General features: G+C 37.8%; 4 protein-coding genes across 5 annotated transcripts; all 4 read right to left on the reverse strand.

The window, feature by feature from the left end:
* Nucleotides 1-1396: 1396 nt before the first annotated feature.
* Nucleotides 1397-7605, reverse strand: LOC113710693 (protein NRT1/ PTR FAMILY 8.2). Its single transcript, XM_027233814.2, has 6 exons — nt 7228-7605; nt 6021-6219; nt 5710-5927; nt 4721-5274; nt 2176-3997; nt 1397-1977 (listed from the first exon to the last, which is right to left on the reverse strand). The coding sequence occupies exons 2-5, from the start codon at nt 6124-6126 to the stop codon at nt 3163-3165; spliced, it is 1713 nt and encodes a 570-aa protein (XP_027089615.1). The 5' UTR covers nt 6127-6219; nt 7228-7605; the 3' UTR covers nt 1397-1977; nt 2176-3162.
* On the reverse strand, nt 1538-2060 carry LOC113710715 (uncharacterized). The gene is made up of 2 exons (XM_072071536.1): nt 2057-2060; nt 1538-1977 (listed from the first exon to the last, which is right to left on the reverse strand). The coding sequence occupies exons 1-2, from the start codon at nt 2058-2060 to the stop codon at nt 1538-1540; spliced, it is 444 nt and encodes a 147-aa protein (XP_071927637.1).
* Nucleotides 7606-9930: 2325 nt separating the features above from the next.
* LOC113710684 (protein NRT1/ PTR FAMILY 8.2-like) lies at nt 9931-12702 on the reverse strand. The gene is made up of 4 exons (XM_027233809.2): nt 12507-12702; nt 12197-12414; nt 11349-11902; nt 9931-11012 (listed from the first exon to the last, which is right to left on the reverse strand). The coding sequence occupies exons 1-4, from the start codon at nt 12610-12612 to the stop codon at nt 10163-10165; spliced, it is 1728 nt and encodes a 575-aa protein (XP_027089610.2). The 5' UTR covers nt 12613-12702; the 3' UTR covers nt 9931-10162.
* Nucleotides 12703-16576: 3874 nt separating this feature from the next.
* LOC113710724 (protein NRT1/ PTR FAMILY 8.2) lies at nt 16577-20915 on the reverse strand. 2 transcript variants are annotated; one of them, XM_027233849.2, is made up of 5 exons: nt 20781-20915; nt 19227-19399; nt 18921-19138; nt 17981-18534; nt 16577-17609 (listed from the first exon to the last, which is right to left on the reverse strand). In XM_027233849.2, exons 2-5 carry the CDS (start codon nt 19330-19332, stop codon nt 16772-16774), a joined length of 1716 nt encoding a protein of 571 aa, XP_027089650.1. In that variant the 5' UTR covers nt 19333-19399; nt 20781-20915; the 3' UTR covers nt 16577-16771. The 2 variants fall into 2 exon arrangements, with proteins under 2 accessions (XP_027089650.1, XP_071916692.1); XM_072060591.1 differs by lacking the exon at nt 20781-20915 and adding an exon at nt 20205-20362.
* Nucleotides 20916-22822: the final 1907 nt, after the last annotated feature.

The following is a 22822-nucleotide window of genomic DNA, read 5'->3' on the forward strand; positions in this document are numbered from 1 at the left end:
GTTGAGGAAAATTTTTGAGCAATTAAAAGATGCAGAAGATAAAAGAGTAGAAGTAAAATGTATTTTAATGGAAGGTTAAATTAAAGGAAAAATTGGCTTACCTTATTTATATGTGACGCAGGGGATTCCCTTGCGCTCGCTCCCGCTTACGCTTAGTTTGATTCATATAGCTTTAGTTTGATTCATATAGCTTGTTGACGACGAATCAATACTTAATGAGCTAATGCTGTGGGTAATTGTGAAATAATAAAATAAAGTCGTAAATATTGTCCTATTTATGGACTATATGATTTACTTGTTTCAGTCAATCAAAAGACACCTGCAAATGATTTATGAACTGTATGATTTACTTGTTTCGAAGAGTCAAAAGACACCTGCAAATGGCACTGCTTTAAAAGAGAGATGTTAATGACATTTCTTTATTTGTTAATGACAATCTATTTAACCTTTTCAGCGTGTCAATTGAAAATTTTTTATTGAATTTGCAATGCATCTTGTTTTTATCATGAGAATGTTTAACTTGTCATTAGAACAGCAATGTAAATCAAATCGTATTAGACGATTTTCAGTAATTCATTAATGAAATTTGCTTTTTATAAAAAAAAAATCTGAAAAAAATCAAGAGGAGTGTCATTTTAAAAGCACTATCATTTGCATATCTACGAGTCCATTAATAAACCCGATGATATATCCAAGTGCCTTGTGGTCATTGTGATTTATATAATGATGCGTAGAAATTAGCGAGTGAAATAAGAAAATCAGCCTGAGTATAGCACATATTTACCCGAGTACACCACCTGCCAACCTGTAAGTATTTCCTTTCTTTGGATAGGTTTTTTCAACATACCAAATGCACTTATCATGAAGTATGAATCTTCTATACCAAACAGCGATTTGGATTATCTGCTTGTATTGCCTCACATCCCATTTCAATCACACTAATGTTGAGAACTTATTTCCTGTTTGGAGTTGGATGAGAAGGATTGAAGATCAATAGGAGGGGTAAAATAATACACGAATAGTTTGATGGGATAAGGCTATGAATTAGAATGTATCACCACTTAGGATCCGGTTCATTGCGGTTGTCGCAGAGGGCATTTGATGGCTAGCCTGATTCGAGCTGTCAAATGCATGGTGCGATTGCTCCTGCAACTGCACAAATCCTATTACTTATCGACCACAATGAGCTCAACTTATGCATATGCTAGAATTGGGCAAGGTTTTCTTATGTAGGATGGAGGACACGCAAAAGAAATGAAGCATTAGGGAAACTCGTAATGCTCTTTGGTGCCCAAATAATTCTTGTGCACGGCCATATATGTACGCAAAGATGCTATGCATAATTCATATTCAGTCGAATGCAGTAGTCTGGGACAATCTTATCACAAGCACGAAATACTCAAATCGAGCAAATAAAGCTTCAATGAACACAATTGTAATTCAAATTCAAGGCTTCAAGCAGCGTTTTCTTGAGGAGCATTGGCTGAAAACATAGGACTTTTCAAATATGTAAAATGAGCAATGCCACAGGCAATAATTACTCAACATCAAAGCCTTTTTGCTGAAGCTCAGATACGACTTCATTCTTCATCCTCATCCACAGCTTAAAAGCCTCCTGCTCAAACTTCTTGTCCTGCAAATTCTTTTGAAAATTGATCGAATCTTTATCTGTTTCGATGATGCCTTTCGGCCCAATTGTAGTTCCAATCATCCCACCCTTAGCAATGAACTCCTCCATTGCCTCCTTGTCACCTGGATATGGAAAATTTGGGCGCTCGTAGAGATGGGCTAGCTCCTGTTCCTCCTTAGGCTGGGGCTTTAAAGTCCACCAGCCAAGCGGTGACGTCTCGTTCCACAGCCAAGCTACGCCAAAAAGCGTGTAGGTGCACAACAATGCCTTGCCTATTTGCTTCCAGAAGTGATAGTCTTCTTTTCCTAGCCCAACTTTCTTCAAAAAGTTCTCGGCGTAAAACAGACCTGAAAGAGATTCATGCATAGATTAGAAGTATGCAGCCAATTGGTTGAGGCTTTTCGTCGAACGACTTGTGTCAATTACCCATGTACACTGACAGATAATAAATGAAACCATAGAAATAAGCAGGAACTTATACCTGCTTCATTTTTTAAAAATATCTTGGTACCGAAAGAGAATTGGCACGAAAATTTGCATTTTACCTGTTCTCGTGTCCTGAAATCGTTTGCGAACCATTGATGAAAGAGCTCGAGAAAGAGAGCGTCGGGGTGTTCAGGAGCGAAAGCTGAATAATGCAACTGGTATATACGGTCGGTCTGCTTTTGGGTTTCGTGGGTAAGAGTCTAGTGAGTATCTTTTTTTTTTTTTTTTTCGACACAGGGATGTCCAGGTCAATTCTTACGGGGCCCGACTAATCCCCTGCGACCCGGACCCGGCGCTCCAACCCGGCCCGAACGCGTTAAGTGCACGGAGTAATCCAGCGGAGCGGAGACTTAAACTTGTGACCTCAAGGTTCACTGGTGAGAGGCGCTGCCGCTGGACCATTCACGCGGGGCTGTCTAGTGAGTATCTAGCCTATCAATATTTTAAGATTGTCAGAAATTAATTAGGTCTTTCAGGATAGAATTGGTCTAGAAATTTTTATTTTTATTATTTTTTAAAAATGGTCATGAATAATTTCATTTCAAAGCAGCGCCTAATTACCTCAAGAATCTTGAAAGTCACGTCCAAAAAACCACGTAATCAGTGAATCTTTATTCATATACCTCAAGTCTTAACGTACTTTTGTTAGCCCTATATCATTGTTTTTATTTTTTTAATTCCAAAATCACTGGGTTACGGCCTTGACGACCTTCAAAGATGTGTGTTGCTTAAGGAATAAGTGAGGAGTAGAACCTTGTTTTTTTTTTCCCTAACGATAACAGTTAAGCAGGAAACTTTTGACTTGGACCATTTAATGTAGTAAAAACAAGCTAAAAGTCTACTTTGACCCAACCACTTGTTTTACATCATATATTGCCATGCAAACCTGTCAAGAAATTGCTGTAATCTTGTAATTTGTGATATCCCAATAAACTGTTTCATCTATGCAAACAAACAGTCATTGAAGAACATATGTTTGAAATTCTCAACAACTCTGACGGATGCATCTTTCTGCAGTGAGGAAACTTGCCACCTTGTATACCTCATCAGCGAAGAGTCCCAACTGGTTTTTTGTACGTGTACCACTTTGCAATGAGGATATAAGCTCCCAAATTCAGCACGCTTAGCACAGCCAAGAGCCAGAAGAAGTAATCGGTGTGACCGCGATTAAGATTATTCGGTATCCAACCAGGTTTTCCATTCTTTGTGCTAATTCTTGTCACAATGGTCACAAGCAAGGAACTCAAGTAGTTTCCCAAGGCAACTGTGGTCAGGGAGAGAGCAACACCCAAACTTCTCATGGCATCAGGTGCTTGCTCATAGAAGAATTCCAGCTGTCCAATGAATGTGAAAACTTCTGCACAACCTATGATGAAATACTGAGGCACCTGCCAAAATATTGACATGGGTATCTCTTCAAGATCATAGGAGTTATGTCTTTTCACATAGCGTAATCTAACAAGTTCCAAGATCCCTGCTGAGAGCATGGCAAAGATCGATATGAGGAGCCCGATTCCCATTCTCTGAAGCTGAGTCAAGCCATTTTTGTGACCTGTGAACTTTCTGGCAACCGGGACAATAATTCGGTCATAAACAGGAACCCAGAATATGACACTCAGGGTGTCAAAAATCCCAAGTGATGCAGGCGGGATTTGGAAGGTAGAATGTCCCACATAAGTATTCATCGTTTCTCCTTGTAAGACGAACAGGGTGCTCATTTGACCATACACACTGCTGAAGATGATACCTGTTGCCCATATAGGAAGCAATCGTATTATGGCTTTTAGCTCCTCAACTTGAGTCACCGTACAAAGTCTCCAAGGATCTACAGAGCCCCTTTTATAGTCAGATTCCCTCTCAACGGCTGCCTTGTCAAAGAAACTGTTTAGGATAACATTATACAATATTTCAGTTTTGAAACAATGCAAGGGGCAAGCAAGCAGTTGACACGGCAAAGGAGATTGTTCAAGATTAAATCACGAAAGGCTTCATTTCAGCCATTGGTTTTGAAAGAACTGTAAAAGTACACAAGACGTGTTAACTGCAAATATATTTCTTATATTACATTTGAAGTGATGATTCCTATAGAACTATTCAAAAGAAGGTGTTATGCCTTTGACCAAATGAATAAGGTGTTATGCCTAAGCAGTGTCCGTTCCTTTCTTGTCAAGTTTCCGAGAGGTAGAGACTGTTTGTTTTTAGCCATTAAAAGAAGAAGTTCTGAAACCTTAAAAATGACTACCCAATAAAAATTCTTAATTCTTTAGAAAATTTGAGTATGTGTGTATATATATATATGTTTATATATATACATACATATATATATGAATATATATATAGGTTTATATATATACATACATATGTATATGAATATATATGTGTGTATGTATGTATATAATCAATTTTTTCCCTGAAAATTGCATAGTTATCCAACGTAACTCCACTTTTTCCATTCAATACTTCAAAAAAGTACCATCAGATAGATGACTGGCTAAGAACCATTTAATGATCCTTTGAATATCTTTTGAACTCAATCTTGAAAGCAAGCAAAAATTATCAATCAAGTTTAAAACCACGAGGTAGGCAGGATGATATGGTGCTTACACAAGATCACTAGTATGCCCAAGCTTCCGACTTCCTTCTATTGCAGATTCAGTATCTTTGCATTCATACAACAAAGACTTGTCTTCAGGCACTTCAACTTTATACTTCTTGAAAGATGCAACAAGCACTTGGCACAAGCGCGTCAAAGGGCTTCCTCCTGGTTTTTGGTTACGATACAATCGAGAACCTGAAAAGAAACTAACCGCAGCAATTGCCATTGTTACGGCTGGAATGCCAAATCCCCATCCCCAACCCACATTATCTTGTACCCAGACCAGCACTGATGAAGCAATAAGTCCACCAATGTTGATTGAAAAATAGAACCAATTAAAGAAAGAAGCCTTGTGCTTCTTTTCAACCTCATCTGTGTCATCAAACTGATCGGCTCCATAGGAAGATACACAAGGCTTTATACCACCAGTTCCCAATGCTATGAGATAAAGAGCTAAAAAGACAACAGAACTCTGTGTTCCTGTTGCATGGCAAGATTCCTTTCCATGACAGGTTGGCTTCAGACCGGGGATTGAGGCTGATAATGTCAACAATGTCATCCCCTGCACATCAAATGGTTATCATTTTTGAAGCTTGTTAACCAGATCAGAATGTATTAAGAAGACTGGAAATTTTGAAATCATTTAAATTTTCTTTCTTATAAAATCTGTATTTCTTTATTAGAACATTTCATCTGTCTAATTATTGAACTAAACATGGGTTATTGTGCTTGCTGGAGTTTGATGATAATTTACCATGTATAGAACTAAGAGATTGCATTTCTCTACATTGATGATGTGGCCCAAAATACACCATGAATCAAGGATAGGCAGAAGTAGACCAGACAAGAAATGGTTGTGCCCCAAGTTACTCCGCTTTAACGTTAACTTCTTACCTACGTGTACCATGTAATTTTATCTAATTTCTTTAGCGCGAGTCATGCCTACCTAAGTTGCAAAAGAATTTGTGCATATACATTTCAGCCGAAAAAAGATTACCAGAACATAGATGATTGAGAAACAAGCAATTGTCCAAAATCTTCCAAGATATGCATCTGCAAAAAATGCTCCAATTAAGGGTGTGATATAGCATGTCCCAGACCAATCAGATACATTTTTAGAAGCAGTGGCATTGTGCTGTCCAAGTCGATGCTTGAAAAATAGCACCAGATTAGAACTCATTCCATAATATGCCAATCTTTCACAACATTCATTTCCTACAGTAAAAATCAACAAAGGAGCATAAGTTTTGCCTGAAATATCAATCTTCACCTCTGATAAACCTGATGAAAAGCAAATTATTTTGGTACCTAAGATGTAAGGACAGGCTCTCCAAGTCCCAGTTTCATTTTTCTTGGCAGGATTACCACGGCAGTCAACTGTCCCGTCCTTAGTATACAAGTCATCCTCTGCCATAGCTTTCTGGATACCAATCCCTGCCACAAGAGTAGACTACTGCAAAGCTTTTGCAGCAGCAAAGCCAAGGCAGAACTCAAAGATTACTTGAACCTGCAAATTTGATTGCAAGTAATCAAAATTTCTTCAGCTAATTAGCATAGTCCAAGTGGTGGTTAGAAGTCCCGCCTTTGTTGTTGGTACAACTGGCAATATATTAGTATTTAGTTTTTCATACCAAAAATTCTTAAGTATATGAACCATTTATAAAAAACAAAAGTCATTAATCTCCTGAACTGGGACTATATAGCAGCACCTAGACACACAGTAATAGAATATTGATGACAACTTAAGGTTTATAATTCTTTGATTTAGTACGATGTTACACTTCCCTTAGAACAAACTTTGTATCTGTTTTTCTTTTTTTAATTCAATCTGCCATTAATTTGTGAGACCTCTTTTGCAGTACATGATATCATAGGCCCTTGTTTTTCTCAAGGAACCTCTTCCTAGTTAAATACAAATTCTATACTCCATTATCCTCAACCTTAGAGAAAGCACGTTCCTTTCCATTAACATGTGGTACTATGCAAATTTTGAGCCTAAATGTTGATTCACTTCATAAATTTTTTAGAGTAAATCTTTCCTACGTTGACGTATACACTATCAGCGTTGAATTTATGATGTGTGCAAAAGTTGAATTGCAAATTCAAATTTTGCATAGTTATCATTCATCCAACACTGACAGGTAGGAAAGATTAATCCAATTTTTTATTGAAAAACTTCAGATCCCTCTCCATACTCTTCTCCCTGATCCCTCCTCTCTATCTATTCCTAACACTAGCCCTCTATCCGCAAACTTCACTGACCTCTCTTTCCCCTACTCTGCATCATAAAAGCAAAATAGTAGTAGTATGTATTTTCTGATGGGCTAACCACTCTAAAACAATCGAATCCACTCATTCAATAGATTCCGTATTCGAAGCTCAAGTTAAGGCACAGAAGGTTCCAATCATGCATCACATAAGAACACTGAGAATTAGCCAATCAAGAAATCAAAAGCCATAAACAAAAAGATTAGCTAAGAATGATGGCAAACAGAACGAAAATCAAAATACACACCTGAAGCTGGCGGGACTAGGCAGAGGAGAGCGTATGCTCGGGGCAATAATCAGTCAGATTTACGTAGCTGAGAAAAAGAGCCTTAGCCCAGAAAAGATGAGGACAAGTGCGAATAAGGTTGATGATTAAAAATCAGTAAAACCCAAAGATTGGACGTTTACTAGAATGCAGAATGAGAATCATGAGCGTCAACTTTTGGAGACAGTTGCGTCCTTGTCCCAACTCCAGTACTACTTGTGCTGAGCTACACAGTGACGGGAATAGTCAACTGAAGCATGGGGAGGAAAAGGAATAGGATGACTAGGGAAAAGCTACCCACTAGCAACAGCATGCGCCCACAAATGCTGGAAGAATTTTCAGTTGTTTCAGGATTCATATTTCCAATTCAACGACTGATACTGAATTGGACTTGAAAGGTCCCTTGGGCCGGCGAGGCGGCTATAGTACTGCTAGTGCCAGCTCACACTTTCCATTAATTGACCCTTTTACCCTTTACGGCGGTTTGGTCCAAATGCTGCCACCTCCCTTCTCTTTTCTTTTCTTTTCATTCTTTTTAGGTCGAGCGACTCTAGATTTATATTTTGTTGTTGAGTTGATCAAATATGTTTCATAGAGCGTTTAAGATTAGATGTCCTCAATTGGATTTTATTAGAGAGATACAATCATGAAGAGAGAACGACTAGACAATAATAACGAGACAATTGATCTATTTTTTTTTCGAGACTAAATTAAATTAACCATTGTCAGCTATTTCGATGGAATAGCTCCTACGTAACTGGTTTTGCAACGTCCATGAATTCTCTACTTCATTTTTTTTTTTACTTGTATCAGTGTCACGGATTTGTTTCGGGAAAGAGAAGGAAGGGGGGGGCGGGGAGGGGGGAGGGATAGATTTGTCTTTAAATAAGATTGGATTGAGAAGATGACGTTAGCTCCAGCAAAAGATGACATTCCGCTGCCGGGATTGTTAAGGATTTGATTATCCTCAGTTGACTACAGCAGCCGCCAGCAGTTTGGATTAAGGATAATAATTGGAAAAATGGTCATCCATTCAGACGGAGACGCTCATCCAATCCAATTATTAGTGTTTAAAATTTACTCAATTGTTTTGTGGGTTTTTTGCCCTATTTTTTTTTTCCTACCATAAAATCACAAGATAATTCTTTTTTTATTGTTGTGTTGAGTTGATCAAATATATTTCATTGCACGCTCAAAATTGGATGTCCTCAAATTAGATTTTATTGGAGAGATATAAATAGTCATGAAGTGGGAACGACCAGCAAATAATGACGAGACATTTTTATGGTCATGGATTTGTCTGCCCCATACTTTATTTTAAAGGGATGTATTTGTCTTTAAGTAAGATGGGATTGAGAAGATGACGTTTGCTCCAGCAAAAGACAGATTGATAAGGATTTGATTATTCTCAGTTGGCTGCAAAACTGATAATTGGAAAAATGGTTATCCACTCCAATGATTAATTCACCAATTAAAAAAAAAAAAAGGGTTATGGCCAGTTTAGACGGAGACACTTGAAAATTATTTTATCTATCAAGGATTGTTAGGATCAAGTGACAAGCAACTTAATATCTCTTAAATAAGGTCTGGATTCGAGGTTAGTGGATGATGAAAATCTCACAGCGAATTTGTGTCTTCCTACGATTCGTTCGTTTTTGACCTTTTTGACTTTTTCATCTATTAGTTCCTTCTGGCCTCAAACCAAGTGATGACTTTTCTATTCTCCTTTGTTTACTAGGAATGGAAACGTTGGACGAATCCCTGCTCGACGGGTGGGTCTTGCAGTCAAGCTCCCTTCTGCCTTTGCACTCGAGGGCCAATCTCCGTCCGGCCCGAGGAAACCTTTGCACGCTTCCGTTACCTTTTGGGAGGCCTACGCCCCATAGAAACTGTTTACCTGAGGCTGTCCCTTGGCCCGTAGGTCCTGACACAAGGTTAGAATTCTAGCTCTTCAAGAGTGGTATCTCACTGATGGCTCGGGCCCCCCGGAAGGAGGCCTTCTTCGCCTTCCACCTAAGCTGCGCAGGAAAGGCCCAAAGCCAATCCCAGGGAATAGTGAAGCTTCATAGGGTCTTTCTGTCCAGGTGCAGGTAGTCCGCATCTTCACAGACATGTCTATTTCACCGAGCCTCTCTCTGAAAAGTCGGAAAAAGACCCCATCTAAGCATGAAGAGAAAGCAAAATCAATCTCTTCGCAGAATGCAATTGTAATTGTATACTTCTCATTTTCTTTTTTGTTTTTTAATCATATTTTTTTTCCTACAATCGACAATAGTCTATTCTGCACCTATTCCCACTCTAATCTATTCTAGAGAAGACCCAGCTGAATTAATGGGAGGACTAACGGGGATTGAATCACTATTAAATTAGATGGGAGCACTACACACCCGTCTGAATTTTTAAAAGAACCACATAATGTGACAATTGGTGACCCTTGTCTCCCATCCCACTAAACCTTAAGGACTTGGTGGTAGCTACCAATCCAAAGGCTAGTGGTTGTTTTTTAGTCATCTTTGGTTTTAGTGATTTTCACACTTCACAGAAGACAAAGACAAGAATTTCAGACTGTATATAATGATTACGGCATTGCACCTAATGAGGTTGCTGGCATTTCTCATTTCTTTCTTCCTAAGATAATTATCGTGCATACACCTTTGATATCTTTATCAAGTTACATATTAATCCTTGATTTGAAACAGCTGATTTTTGCTCATATGCTCGATACTTTTCTGCATAATTATCAGAAGATTTTAATTGTGTACAAGGTCGAGCAGGAAGCCAAGCTATCCAAATTAACGAAATAGTTCCATTTTACTGTCTCGTTGAACATAGGAAGATGGAAAACTCTATACAATACTTGAAGTTACCCATAAACCGTAATCTCACATTTTCTTCTTTTTCTATGTTGAAATTGCAATCATTTATCAGCGGATAGTTTAGTTCCGACCGCCTTTTTGTATGTGTACCTTTGGGCAACCGCAAGAAAAACTCCAAAATTTAGCACGCCGAGCCCAGCTAGGAGCCAGAAGAAGTAATCGAGATGGCCATAATTCAAGTTGTCCGCTATCCATCCTGGTTTTCCACCCCTGGTGCTGGCTTTTGTGACAATTTGCACTAACAAAGAACTCAAATAGCTACCAAGTGATCCGGTGGTGAGCGATAGAGCAGCGCACAAGCTTCTTATGGAATCAGGTGCCTGTTCGTAGAAAAACTCTATCTGTCCAATGAATATGAAAACTTCTGCACAGCCTATTATGAAGTATTGAGGAACCTGCAAGAATACTGAAATTGGTATCAGCTTCGCATCATACAGGTTATGTCTCCCCACTATTCCAAGCCTAACAATCTCTAAAACAGCCGCAGATACAATGGCGAGAATTGATATGACCATTCCAATGCCCATTCTCTGCAGCTGTGTCAAGCCATTTTTCTGACCAGTAATTTTTCTGGCAAAGGGGGTGATTATTTTGTCATAAATTGGAACCCAGACAATGACACTGAGAGTGTCGAAAACACTAAGGGATGCTTCTGGGATCTTGAATCTAGTGTTTCCTAAATGTGTATCCATGACCTCGGCTTGCGACACAAATAAATTCCCCATTTGGCTGTAAACAGCGCTAACGATAATGCCAGTGGCCCAAACAGGTAGCAATCTTAAGATTGATTTTAGCTCCTCCACTTGTGTCACAGTGCAAAGTCTCCATGCGCTTACTTTGGATTCATTTGTGAGATCAGATTCTGTCTCCACCGCTGCCTTGTCAAAGAAACTGCAAATGACACAACAGTCTTGATTTAGAATACCTAAGGAGAAACATAATAGCAATAAAAGCTGAAGTTTACTGAGCAATGCAATCATTGCTCTTTCACCTCCCTTTGTTGATATGTATAATCAGAACCCTTTGAACATTTTAAATCAACTCTGTCTCTTCTTCATTTTAGTTTCTTCCGTTTTCTATTTAACCATAAAATTACACAGGAGGTACCATCTTTAGTTGCAGACTCCAGTGGTTGAGGTTTGATCATTTCATCTTGCTTTCTGAACCAACAGAAAATACTATACTGGAAAACTGACACAGCTCAAGGCTTTTTATCTAAAAGCACACCTGAAGGCTTTTGTGTGTTCAAGCTTGCGACTGCCTACAATAGCACTTGTCTCATCTGCAACCTCGTAGAGTTGAGATTTGTCAGCAGGCAGTGGAACGTTATATTTTCTCAGAGATGCCACCAAGACCTGGCATAGGCGAGTCAAGGGACTGCCTCCTGGTATCTGATAACGGTAGATTCGTGTACCTGAAAAGAAGGAGACCACAGCTATCGCCATAGCTGCAGCAGGTATACCAAACCCCCATCCCCACCCGACATGTAATTGTATATAGACCAGAAAAGATGAAGCAACAAGTGCCCCAATGTTGATACTGAAGTAGAACCAATTGAAGAAAGAGCTTTTGAAGTTCTTCTCAGTTTCATCAGCATCATCAAACTGGTCTGCTCCATAGGATGAGACACACGGCTTGATCCCTCCAGTTCCTAGTGCTACCAGGTAGAGTGCAAGGAAGCTTACTGTTGTCTGAATGCCTGTTGGGTCGCAAACATCTTTAGCAGAGCAGGCGGGTTTTAGGCCCGGGACGGACGCCGACAATGTTAAAAGTGTCATGCCCTGTCACACAATTAAAGTCATCTTTTGGCATCTTATGATCAAATCAGATCTCAAACCAAACAGATTACTATGCTACTCAGCTTGGTTTCCACTAAATATAAGCAAATAAAATATTTGAAAAAGTTTCACGGCTACAAGCAGCTCGGAAACTAATGAAACAATACATATAAACCAAGGAAGGCTGCCGGCCTGCGCCTGCCTGCATCGTCTACATGTGGCCAAGATGACAAGTAGCTTTATCCATCTTGATTTGTTAAAATGGAAAAACAACCAACCATAAAATGCAATACATACAATGAAATAGATGATTGAGAAGCTGGCGATCGTCCAATATCTTCCAAGATATGAATCAGCAAGAAATGCTCCTAATAATGGCATGATATAGCATGTTCCTGACCAATTTGAGACGTTTCTTGACGCTTCAGCGGTATGCTGATTGAGTTGGTTTGTGAAATAGATCATCAGATTGCTGCTCATTCCATAGTACGCCAATCTTTCACAGCATTCATTTCCTAGCAACAAAAAAGAATAAAAAGTACAATATGATGATCTTGCCAAGAATGCCACGGTCCAAATAAGAGGAAAACTAAGATGAGACAGTTACCAAGGATGTAAGGGCAGGCCTTCCAGGTTCCGGTTTTCCTCTTGTCAGCAGGGTTCTTACGATAATCAACTGTTCCATCTTTGGTGTAATAGTCATCTGCTTCCATGATATCCCGCAAAGGGTACGCAATCAAACGGCTGTTTCTCCCTTCTCCTTTGAGCTATTACTCAAACCTGGTACTCTATGATACCCAAGAAAAGTAGTAGGCGGCATGAAATCAGAAAGAGGAGTCCATAATTTATAGACATACACTAGCAGATTAATTTATTACCATAATTAATTCGCCAAGTTTGTGTGTTGAGTTGAGTGTAGGTCTCTAAATCGGCTTTTATGGCATGAGATTTAAAAGAGGAATCCACAATTTATAGACATGCAATAGCAGATTAATGCCATAATTACTTCACCCAAATTTGTGGTATATGAGGAACGTAAATTTGTTTGAATCATTTGATGTAAATAGATTTAGGTAAGAGTGTAAAATGATAATATTGTAGTGTAAAAATTACAAGAAAAATACCATTTTATCCTCAACTAATCTGAAATAGAACTTGTGAGTCCCGTGATTCGTTTCTCTTGTGATCCGTTCTCTTGTGCTCTTTAATGGGATGGCAAAGATATGATTTACTTGCTTTAAGTACTCGGCAAAGCAATTTGTGGCCGCTTGCACACAAATAAACACATTTTTTTCTTCATATTTCCATTCCTCCAAGGTTTTGGTCTGCCTAAGCAGTAGACACCACTAGATTCGGAGAATAATAAGTTGACTTTGGGCTACATTAGATTGATGAAACAATGGCCAGACGAATCACATAGTTTTAAAACACAAACGAATTCAACAATGCCATATATACAGTTCCTAGTTACTACCGCCATGAACAGTCCAAGTCATCAACCGACTGCATTTATAGCTAATGTGTCTTTTTCCATACGAACACGAAATGCTAGGCTTCAAAAGATTAGAGAAATTAATGCTTACCACCAATGGCCTCTAGCATGATCAACATAAAAATGGAGGAAAATGCGTGCCCGAAAGAAATTCAAACAACAACTTTGAAAAGAAAAGAAAACATCAAAATAATTTCTATGTGATGATGAAGAAGAATAATGTCAAATTGGAATAATCCCTAGTATATATGCTGCAGTAAGATGTGGTAAACTCACGTACGTTAGAGAAATTGAAAAAAAAAAAAAAAAAAAGGAAAAGAAAAGGAGAAAGATGGGAAGAACTCACGTACAAGAAGTAGGATGGCCAAAGTAAGTCTGACGGGGATCAAGCAAAACGTACCTCGAAAAGATAAAATGGCAAATTACGTACATACTCCCTATAATTTTGCATAATGCCTGATGATCTTTTTAAGATTTTAAAATAGTCATGTAATCCCCTATAGTTCCACATAATCAGTCGGGGCGATTATACCAAAGGCGTTCTAGAAGTGTGTATGATGAAATGATAATATCCATTTAACTTCTCTATAGTTTGCATAAATAGTCACTTTATTCCCTTAAAGTTTTTACATTTTTTAACATTATCTCCTTGTAGTTTTATAGATGGTTATGCTGTAGTTTGATTTAACATTTAAGTAAGGAGCACTATTAGTATTTCAATTAATAACATTACATAGGTTATTTTTCGTTAAGTTTTCACTTTATTTGAAACCATAATAAGATGGTGAAATAGACATTTAGAAACATTAGAGATGCCATGTGGCAATAGATGAAATCACGGGGAGTTATTTAAAATTTACCCAAGATCAAATGACCGATTGGTCGAACTCACAGGTGAGAGAAAGGATCTTAGAAAGAAATGCAGACTTCCTTAACCCTGTGCTCTTTAGAAAATATTCAAGCAATGAATCCAATCGCATTTTAACCAGGATTTAGTTCATAGTAATTCAATGAGTGGTTGGACACATTGAATAATCTCTCACTTTCTGAAACTGCAGTGAACTGTCATCAACTGGTAGTCTCCATAAATGGTGGGCTTCAATAAAACTACATTTAACTGCAAACGTATCTGTTTTATTCTATTTCGAGTGAGCATATCTATAGAACTGTTGAAAAGAACTTCTTAGGCCTATAATCAAATGAATAATTCTTCTGAATTAATTTTCATCATGATCTCTTGATAATCACCATTCAGCATATAGGAGTCTACTTATGCCTAATCAGTGCATGGAAATGAAGACTCAGTGATTAGCAACAAAGAAAACCAGAACATAAATGGTTGAGACCACTATTGTCCCAAATCTTCCTAGATAGGCATCTTACGAGAGAGGCTCTTCACTCTTCAGGGGTGCAACGCAGCTGTTGGATGTGCCAAACTAATTACAGACGTTATTAGAAGCAGTGGCGTTGTATCTGGCCAAGTTTTTTTTTTTTTTTTTGGGTAAAATAAGGTGGTGAACATAAATTAAACATTGTCAATTACAATCATCCTGGGTGTACACTACTTACCCATTACATCTTGCAGCACAATATTAGAAATAGTAGCAGGGCAAGAATCAAAACTACAAAAGGTGGTAAAATAGAGGTCTCCATCTCGGCAAAAGCATCAGCACGTTGGTTTCCTTCAGAGTGAACGTGCATGATAATAATCTGTGGGAATCTAGACTTTAAAGAGTCCTGCAGCCAGAATTTAAACAAGAAGAAAATAATATTGATCTCAGAAGAGTCAACTCCCACATTTAAACAGCTAATGTTCAGCGACAGTTCCAATTCAAGTCCATCTCGTAGTGCCCACAACGGACCCCTCTCGAAATCCACGACATCAGTTTCCTTCTCGGTGTAAGTGCCATTTCTAAACTTGGCAAATCCCCTCACCCGAGAGCCTGTGGAGTCCCTCAACAGACCCCCTGCCGCTGCTTTGCCAGGATTACCCAGTGCTGATGCATCCGTCTTCGGCTGAAACCAATTGGGACGTGGAGGAAGGAGACAAATGGCTCGAGTTCTAGGGCCAAGACTTGCAAATTCCAGCGCAGAATTAAAGAAGCATCAGATTAGTACCCATGCCCTCACAACATTCAATCTCTATCAATGAAAAGTACAAAAGAAACATGAGCTTTGACTAGAAAACATATTATTAGTCCAATACCTAAAACGTATGGGCAGGCTTCCCAAGTCCTGGTTTCATTTTTCTTGGCTGGATTATTACGACAATAGACTGTGCCGTCCTAATTAGTATACAAATCATCCTGTGTCGTGTCTTTATAGACATCAATTTCTGCGTGAGGATTTGGCCCTTTCTGCAATGTCTTGTGCAATAGCAAAGCTATGTCAGAACTCAAAAGATCGCTTGAACCAGCAACTTTTGATTGCCAGTAGATTAAAATTTCTTCAGCTGTAAATTAGCCTACTTCAAAATGGCAGTTAGAGTGACGGAGGTTTACCATTTTGCTTTGGCCTTTGGTGTAACGGAACGGGTAATATACTTTACAAAGACTGAGTTTAATATACAGTGAAAAAAAGCACAAACCATTAAATCTCCTGCTCAGTAAATAATTAGCAGCATTTAGATGTACTCTAATTGATTATAAATTACAACTTGCAAGCATGATGGTTCTTTGATTTACTTTACACTTACCATTCAACAGACTTTTGATCTGTCATTATTAAGTGAGACCCATTTTGTACTACATAATATCAGTTACCCTTGTCTTCCTCGTAGAACTTTTTCCTATGTTAGAAAGTTAAATACTTGCAATTCTATTTCCAATGTTCTCAATTTGAGAGTGAACATAAATCTTTTGAAAATGTTTAAGCTCATAAATTTTTATTTATTTCTAATAAAGTAGTTTCCACAGAAAAGATTCATTGATTGAAATAGACACTAACCAACTTGAATTGAGCGTATGATTAACTTAAGATTATTTGTAATCCGATGGATCAGATGTTATACACATTTCCTTTCCTTCTTTCCCAATCGATTTGGGAAATTATAGTCGGCCAAATCAAGTGTCATCATAGTTAAAGCTCAATTAAAAATAATATGTTTATGTGAGTAGTGTGCATCGTGAGTAGTGTGATGCACCACCGCATGGAAACAAAAACAAAAACAAAGGACTGCGAGACGATTTCCAAAAGTAATCAATTTATGTACAGTACAGGATCGAAGCAGAAAAAAATAAAAAGCTATTCACATCAGACGAAGTAGTATTCGTTTTACCATCTAGCGGAACAAAGAAAATGCAAAAAAACATAAACTTCTAAGCTGCCCTTTAACCCCAATCCCACTTCCTCTTCGATTCCGAAGGGGCAGATTGTTTTTATCAGCGAAGGATTCCGACTGCCTTCTTGTATGTATACCTCTGGGCAATCACAAGAAAAACTCCAAAGTTCAGCACACTGAGCGCAGCCAAGAGCCAGAAGAAGTAATCCAGATGACCATAGTTTAAGTTGTCCGGTATCCATCCTGGTTTGCCACCCCTAGTGCTGGCTTTTGTGACGATCGTTACTAAAAAGGAACTCAGATAGTTGCCAAGTGCGGTGGTGGTGAGCGATAGAGCAGCGCACAAGCTTCTCATGGAATCAGGTGCCTGTTCGTAGAAAAACTCTAGCTGTCCAATGAATGTGAACACTTCTGCACAACCTATTATGAAGTACTGAGGGATCTGCCAGAACACTGAAATTGGAATCAGCTCTGCGTCGTATAGGTTATGTTTCTTCACTATTCCAAGCCTAACAATCTCTAGAACAGCTGCAGATACCATAGCAAAAACTGATATGACCAGTCCGATGCCCATTCTCTGCAGCTGGGTCAAGCCATTTTTGCGACCTGTAATTTTTCTGGCAAAGGGGGTTATTATTGTGTCGTAAATCGGAACCCAGATAATGACACTGAGTGTGTCAAAAACGGTGAGTGATGCTTCTGGGATCTCAAATGAAGTTTTTCCCAAATGGGTGTCCATGACTTCGGCTTGTGATACAAATAAGTTCCCCATTTGACCATAAACGGCACTGAACATAATACCAGTGGCCCAAACAGGTAGCAATCTTACGATTGATTTCAGCTCCTCCACCTGTGTCACAGTGCAAAGCCTCCATGCACTTACTTTTGATTCATTTGCAAGATCTGATTCTGTCTCCACTGCGGCCTTGTCAAAGAAACTGCAAATATATAACACAACAATTTTCATTTAGAAAACTGGGACTGGCAATTTCAAACCTAAGGAGAGGCATAATAGCAATACAAACTGAAGTATACTTGGCAATGCAGTCATTGCTGCCTCGCCTACATGCATAGAGTTGTTAAGGATGTGTAGACCACTAATGTTTGAACAGTTTCAAATCAAATCTTGACTCTTCTTAATTTTAGTTTCTTCTGTTTTCTGGTAAACAGCAAAATTACAAAAGATACTACCATCTTTAGTTACAAACTTGGGTGGTTTGATCCTTTTATCTTTTCTTTGTGAACAAAAAGACAAAATACGTTAACTGGAAAGCTGACGAAGCTCAAGGCTTTTTATCTCAAAGCATACCTGAAGGAATCTGTGTGTTCAAGCTTGCGACTGCCTACAATAGCACTTGTCTCATCTGCAACCTCACAAAGTTGAGATTTGTCAGCAGGCAGTGGAACGCTATGCTTTCTCAAAGATGCCACCAAGACCTGGCATAAGCGAGTCAAGGGACTGCCTCCTGGTATCTGATAACGGTAGATTCGGGTACCAGAAAAGAAGGAAACCACTGCTATTGCCATTGCCGCAGCAGGTATACCGAACCCCCATCCCCACCCGACATGTAATTGTATATAGACCAATAAAGATGAAGCAATTAGTGCCCCAATGTTGATACTGAAATAGAACCAATTGAAGAAAGAGCCTTTGAAGTTTTTCTCAGTTTCATCAGCATCATCAAACTGATCTGCTCCATAGGATGAGACACACGGCTTGATCCCTCCAGTTCCTAGCGCTACCAGGTAGAGTGCTATGAAGCAGACTGTTGTCTGAGTGCCCGTTGGCTGGCAAACATCCTTGGCAGAACAGGTGGGTTTTAGGCCTGGGACCGATGCCGACAATGTCAAAAGTGTCATGCCCTGTAACAAAATTAAAGTCATTTTATGACATCTCATGATCAAAACAGATCCCCATGCAGCTCAGCTTGGGTTCCACTAAATATCAGCACATAAAGTATTTGAAAATTAAAATTAATGAAACAAGACATATAAACCAAATACCATCTTTCACTTCTTTAGAAAAATGAAGAGCCCAGAGTTTAAACATTATTATATGCATGTATTGGCAAGGGTTGTCATTCACATTAAATTAAAAAAAAAAAATTTGAGGAGCTAGTTTTGACTCCCAAGACTAGACTATTGAAAGTCCTGAATGCTTTGCCTACACCTTTCTGTGATGACAAATAGCTTTGTCCTTTGGAATTTGTTAAAATGGAAAAATAATCAGCGAAAAGTGAAAAACATACAATGAAGTAGATGGTTGAGAAGCTGGCGATTGTCCAATATCTTCCAAGATATGAATCAGCAAGAAATGCTCCCAGTAGTGGCATGATATAGCATGTTCCTGACCAATTCGAGAGATTTCTTGAAGCATCAGCAGTGTGCTGATTGAGTTGCTTTGTGAAGTAGATCATCAGATTGCTGCTCATTCCATAGTACGCCAATCTTTCACTGCATTCATTTCCTGACAGCAAAAACAATAAAAAGTCCAACGCTATCATCCCAAGCATGCCCCAGTCCAAATAATGGCAAAACGCAGATGAAACAATTACCAAGGATGTAAGGACAGGCCTTCCAGGTTCCGGTTTTCCTCTTATCTGCAGGGTTCTTACGATAATCAACTGTTCCATCTTTGGTGTAATAGTCATCTGCTTCCATGATATCCAGCAAAGGGTGCGCAATCAAACAGCTGTTTTCCCTTGCGGAATTAATCAAACCTGGTGCACTATGATGCCCAAGAAAATTAGTCGGCATGAGATTCAAAAGAGAGGTCCACAATTTACAAACATGCATCACCAGAAAGCTTAATTTTCACCAAGATTAATTGTGTTTTCAATTAGGTATTATTAAATCTACTTTTATTATATGTGAGCAATATAAGTTTGTTTAGCTGCAAGATTTCCATTTTCAGCATCTATATTTTAACCTGTACAGAAAAGTAGTCATGACACATCACTTTTCTATCCAATTTTTCTACTGTGTGGATGCAACAAAAGTCAGAAAACTTTTCTTCTGATAGTTAATGAAGTAGTAAAACTGCTATTTGCTCCGTAATTCAAGTATTTTGCCCAAGCCAAGCACAAAATTCCCACATGCATGTATTGAAATATATAATCGAGCCCAACTACACTATATCCTATTTTTATCAGACGCTTTTTCTTAGTATCTCCATTCCTCCCAAGGTTGGCGGTCAAGATCAAAAAGTGCAAAGCTATTCCAATGAAAAGAATCAGAGTTCTACGTCATTTAAAACACAAACTTCCTGATTGACCAAAATGAACTCAACAATGAATTAGATAAATCAGACAAAGTTTCCAATTAAATCACAAACATGGTCATAAAACTGATTTAAATCACAAACAGAATTCGTCATAAAAGTTGTCATTCTAAGCTAAACTAATTTTTTTTTGGTACCATAACACGACTGGAACCAAAACTAATATGCCACAAAAAAGAAACTCTCACCAACGAACTGACCCTATAATTAATGAGATTAACAACCACCCAAAAAACAAAAAACAAAAAAATACCATGAAGAAGCTGATGCGAAATCCATAAAACACCATCAATGAGCACACTAGGCATGATGGGCGATTGAAAAAAGGAGTAGGAGTATTTGTTTCAGGCGGGGAGAGAGATTCCATGCAGACCAGAGTTATATACTAAGATTTTTGCCAGTTTGTCGTCATTGAAAACAGTTCTGCAACTAGTTAACTTATTTCTTGAGGATGTGAAAGTAAAATACTTTTTGTAGAAAAAGCACCAAATTATTTGCCGAAAGAATAAAAAACTTCCTTGTCACTAGTCTACCTCTATTTGTTTAACCCGAAGATAATCCACCACCGTTTGACAGACAGTAACATAAATCACAGCCCGAGAAGATTCACTAAATGGATCCGTACGACGTCTTTTTTTTGTTTAATTATATTTTCTTCAATTGTCGTTATCATATCATATGGAACATGCGGCATCTCCAACGTGGGGGATTCCAAGTTTCCAACATCAACATCAAAGATTGACGATCAAGTCATCATCGACTAACGAGGAAAAAAAAAAACAAGTATGGCTAAACGAAGTAATAGTTGTAGGGATCAGGAAAAACATACCCGTGACAAAACAAATGACAGGTCGTCGAATTCACAGGGGAAGCCAAGGACCAAAGGAAGAAAGCCGGACTTCCTAACCCTGAGTTTCCTGTGCAAGTTATACTGCTAACATTCAAGACATAGAATCCAATTGGGCCTTCTTATCTTATACTGGGATTTCGTGAATGGGATTCTTTTTTTCCGTGAATGGGATTTAATTGAGGGGTTTGACGCGTTGAATATCTGTTATTTCTCACTTGTACCCGAATACCGATGGTCTACTCACTTCCTATGAATCTGTCATCCATTCAGTCTCCATACATCGAGGGGCATCAATGGTACTGCACTACAGTCCCACTGCAATTCGCAACCCTCATAGGAATTCCTCCTTAACCTTCAATTCTTAAAAGCCAAAAATTAAAAAGAAAGAAAAATGTGTGGTTAGTAAAAAGCTAAATCAAATAGGATTTGAGCACCAACATTGTTGGACCTAATGTTTTGTTTAAGATCGGATTCTACCTAGATTTTATTTTTATTTTTTTTTGGGTCAGGATCGAATTGTGGAATCGATGGATCCTACAAAAAGGGTAAAAAAATAAATAAATAAAATTCATACTAATAATTTTTAAAAGTTTGCAATTCACATATACGACAATAAATAATACAATTCATGTTCAATCAATATAATGGCCGCACGATAAGAACCGATCCTAGCTGTACTTAATCATCGTTTAACTGAATCTGTCGAGATTATCTCTATTTTGATTGGGGATTCCTCTGACTTGCTGAGAATTCTGAGAATGACCAAATACCCATTTCCATAAATTTCTTCAATTATTGAACACAAAATAGTGGAGTGGGACCTCTGATTTCACCCTAGTTATTAGTTAGGTTAAATGGTCAAGCATGCCATCAAATTCGGGCCTAGATTCTCTCCGCTCAGTGGTAGCTCACTTTTACCGATTACTGTTCAATTCTTTAACTCATGAATCATGACCGATATGATGCTGTGTAGATTTCTTTGAGCGAATCAACTAAATTTTTATAAGGTTAATTATAAAAACTCCCTCTAAGGTATATTTATTTTTACACTTTGTCTCCTAATATTTTTTTTTTTCACTTTATCCCTTGAAACATTAGTTAACTCTAATATTGTGTTGTATAATGGTATTGTCAAAAAGATATTTATGCCCTTAATTAATAGTTAAATGCAATAATTCCCCTAACTTATTTTGCTCTTTATCTCCTAACATTATTTTTGCCTAATTTGTCTATTTGTCACCAAAATCATTAATCAACTCCAATATTTTATAATCCAGGGTAAATAATGTATAAAAATCAATTTTCCTAACATAGTAATGAAAATGTTATATATTTATAGATATTGTTCTAATTAAATTGGGAATGTGCATATGGTTGCACTTTTATTTTAATAGTTAGATATTTTCATCATATTGGAATATAAATTTGTTGTTGTTAATACTTAAAAAAGAGAGAAACATTGTTCATTTGGGCTTTCAAGTTTCAAGGGTCATTTTTATAATATAGCATGATTAGATGCTATTAAAAATTGTTTGGATTGCTAAATTTTTGTAAAAAAAAAAAAATTTTGTCGAGTCATAAGCACATTTCTCAATCATCTTTTTATTTTTTTCAAATACCTTTTTTTCACAAACATCAGATCGCAAAAAGTATTACAGTATTTTTTAAAAAAATTTTCAAATAATCTTCAATCCAAACAAACCCAATCTATAGGCCTTTAATAATATTTTTATAGTTTTTTTTTCACTAATAATTTTTCTTTTTCCCCTTATCATGCAAAACGAGTTGGGATATTACCCTTTATCTAAAACCTATAATTATGGAGATAACATTTAACAAAGCCAATATCCATAAATGTACAATAATTTTCATTGTTATGTTAGGAATGCTGATTTAAATATTATCTATCTTGAGTGATTTTAGGGACAAATAGACAAAATAACAGAAAAATGAAATTAGAGGATATTGTATGTTAAGGGAATTTATTGGACTTAACACCTAAGGGCATAAATATCTTTATA

The sequence above is a fragment of the Coffea arabica genome, chromosome 1e, assembly GCF_036785885.1.
Source record: "Coffea arabica cultivar ET-39 chromosome 1e, Coffea Arabica ET-39 HiFi, whole genome shotgun sequence".
In the NCBI taxonomy this organism is placed as follows: Eukaryota; Viridiplantae; Streptophyta; class Magnoliopsida; order Gentianales; family Rubiaceae; genus Coffea; species Coffea arabica.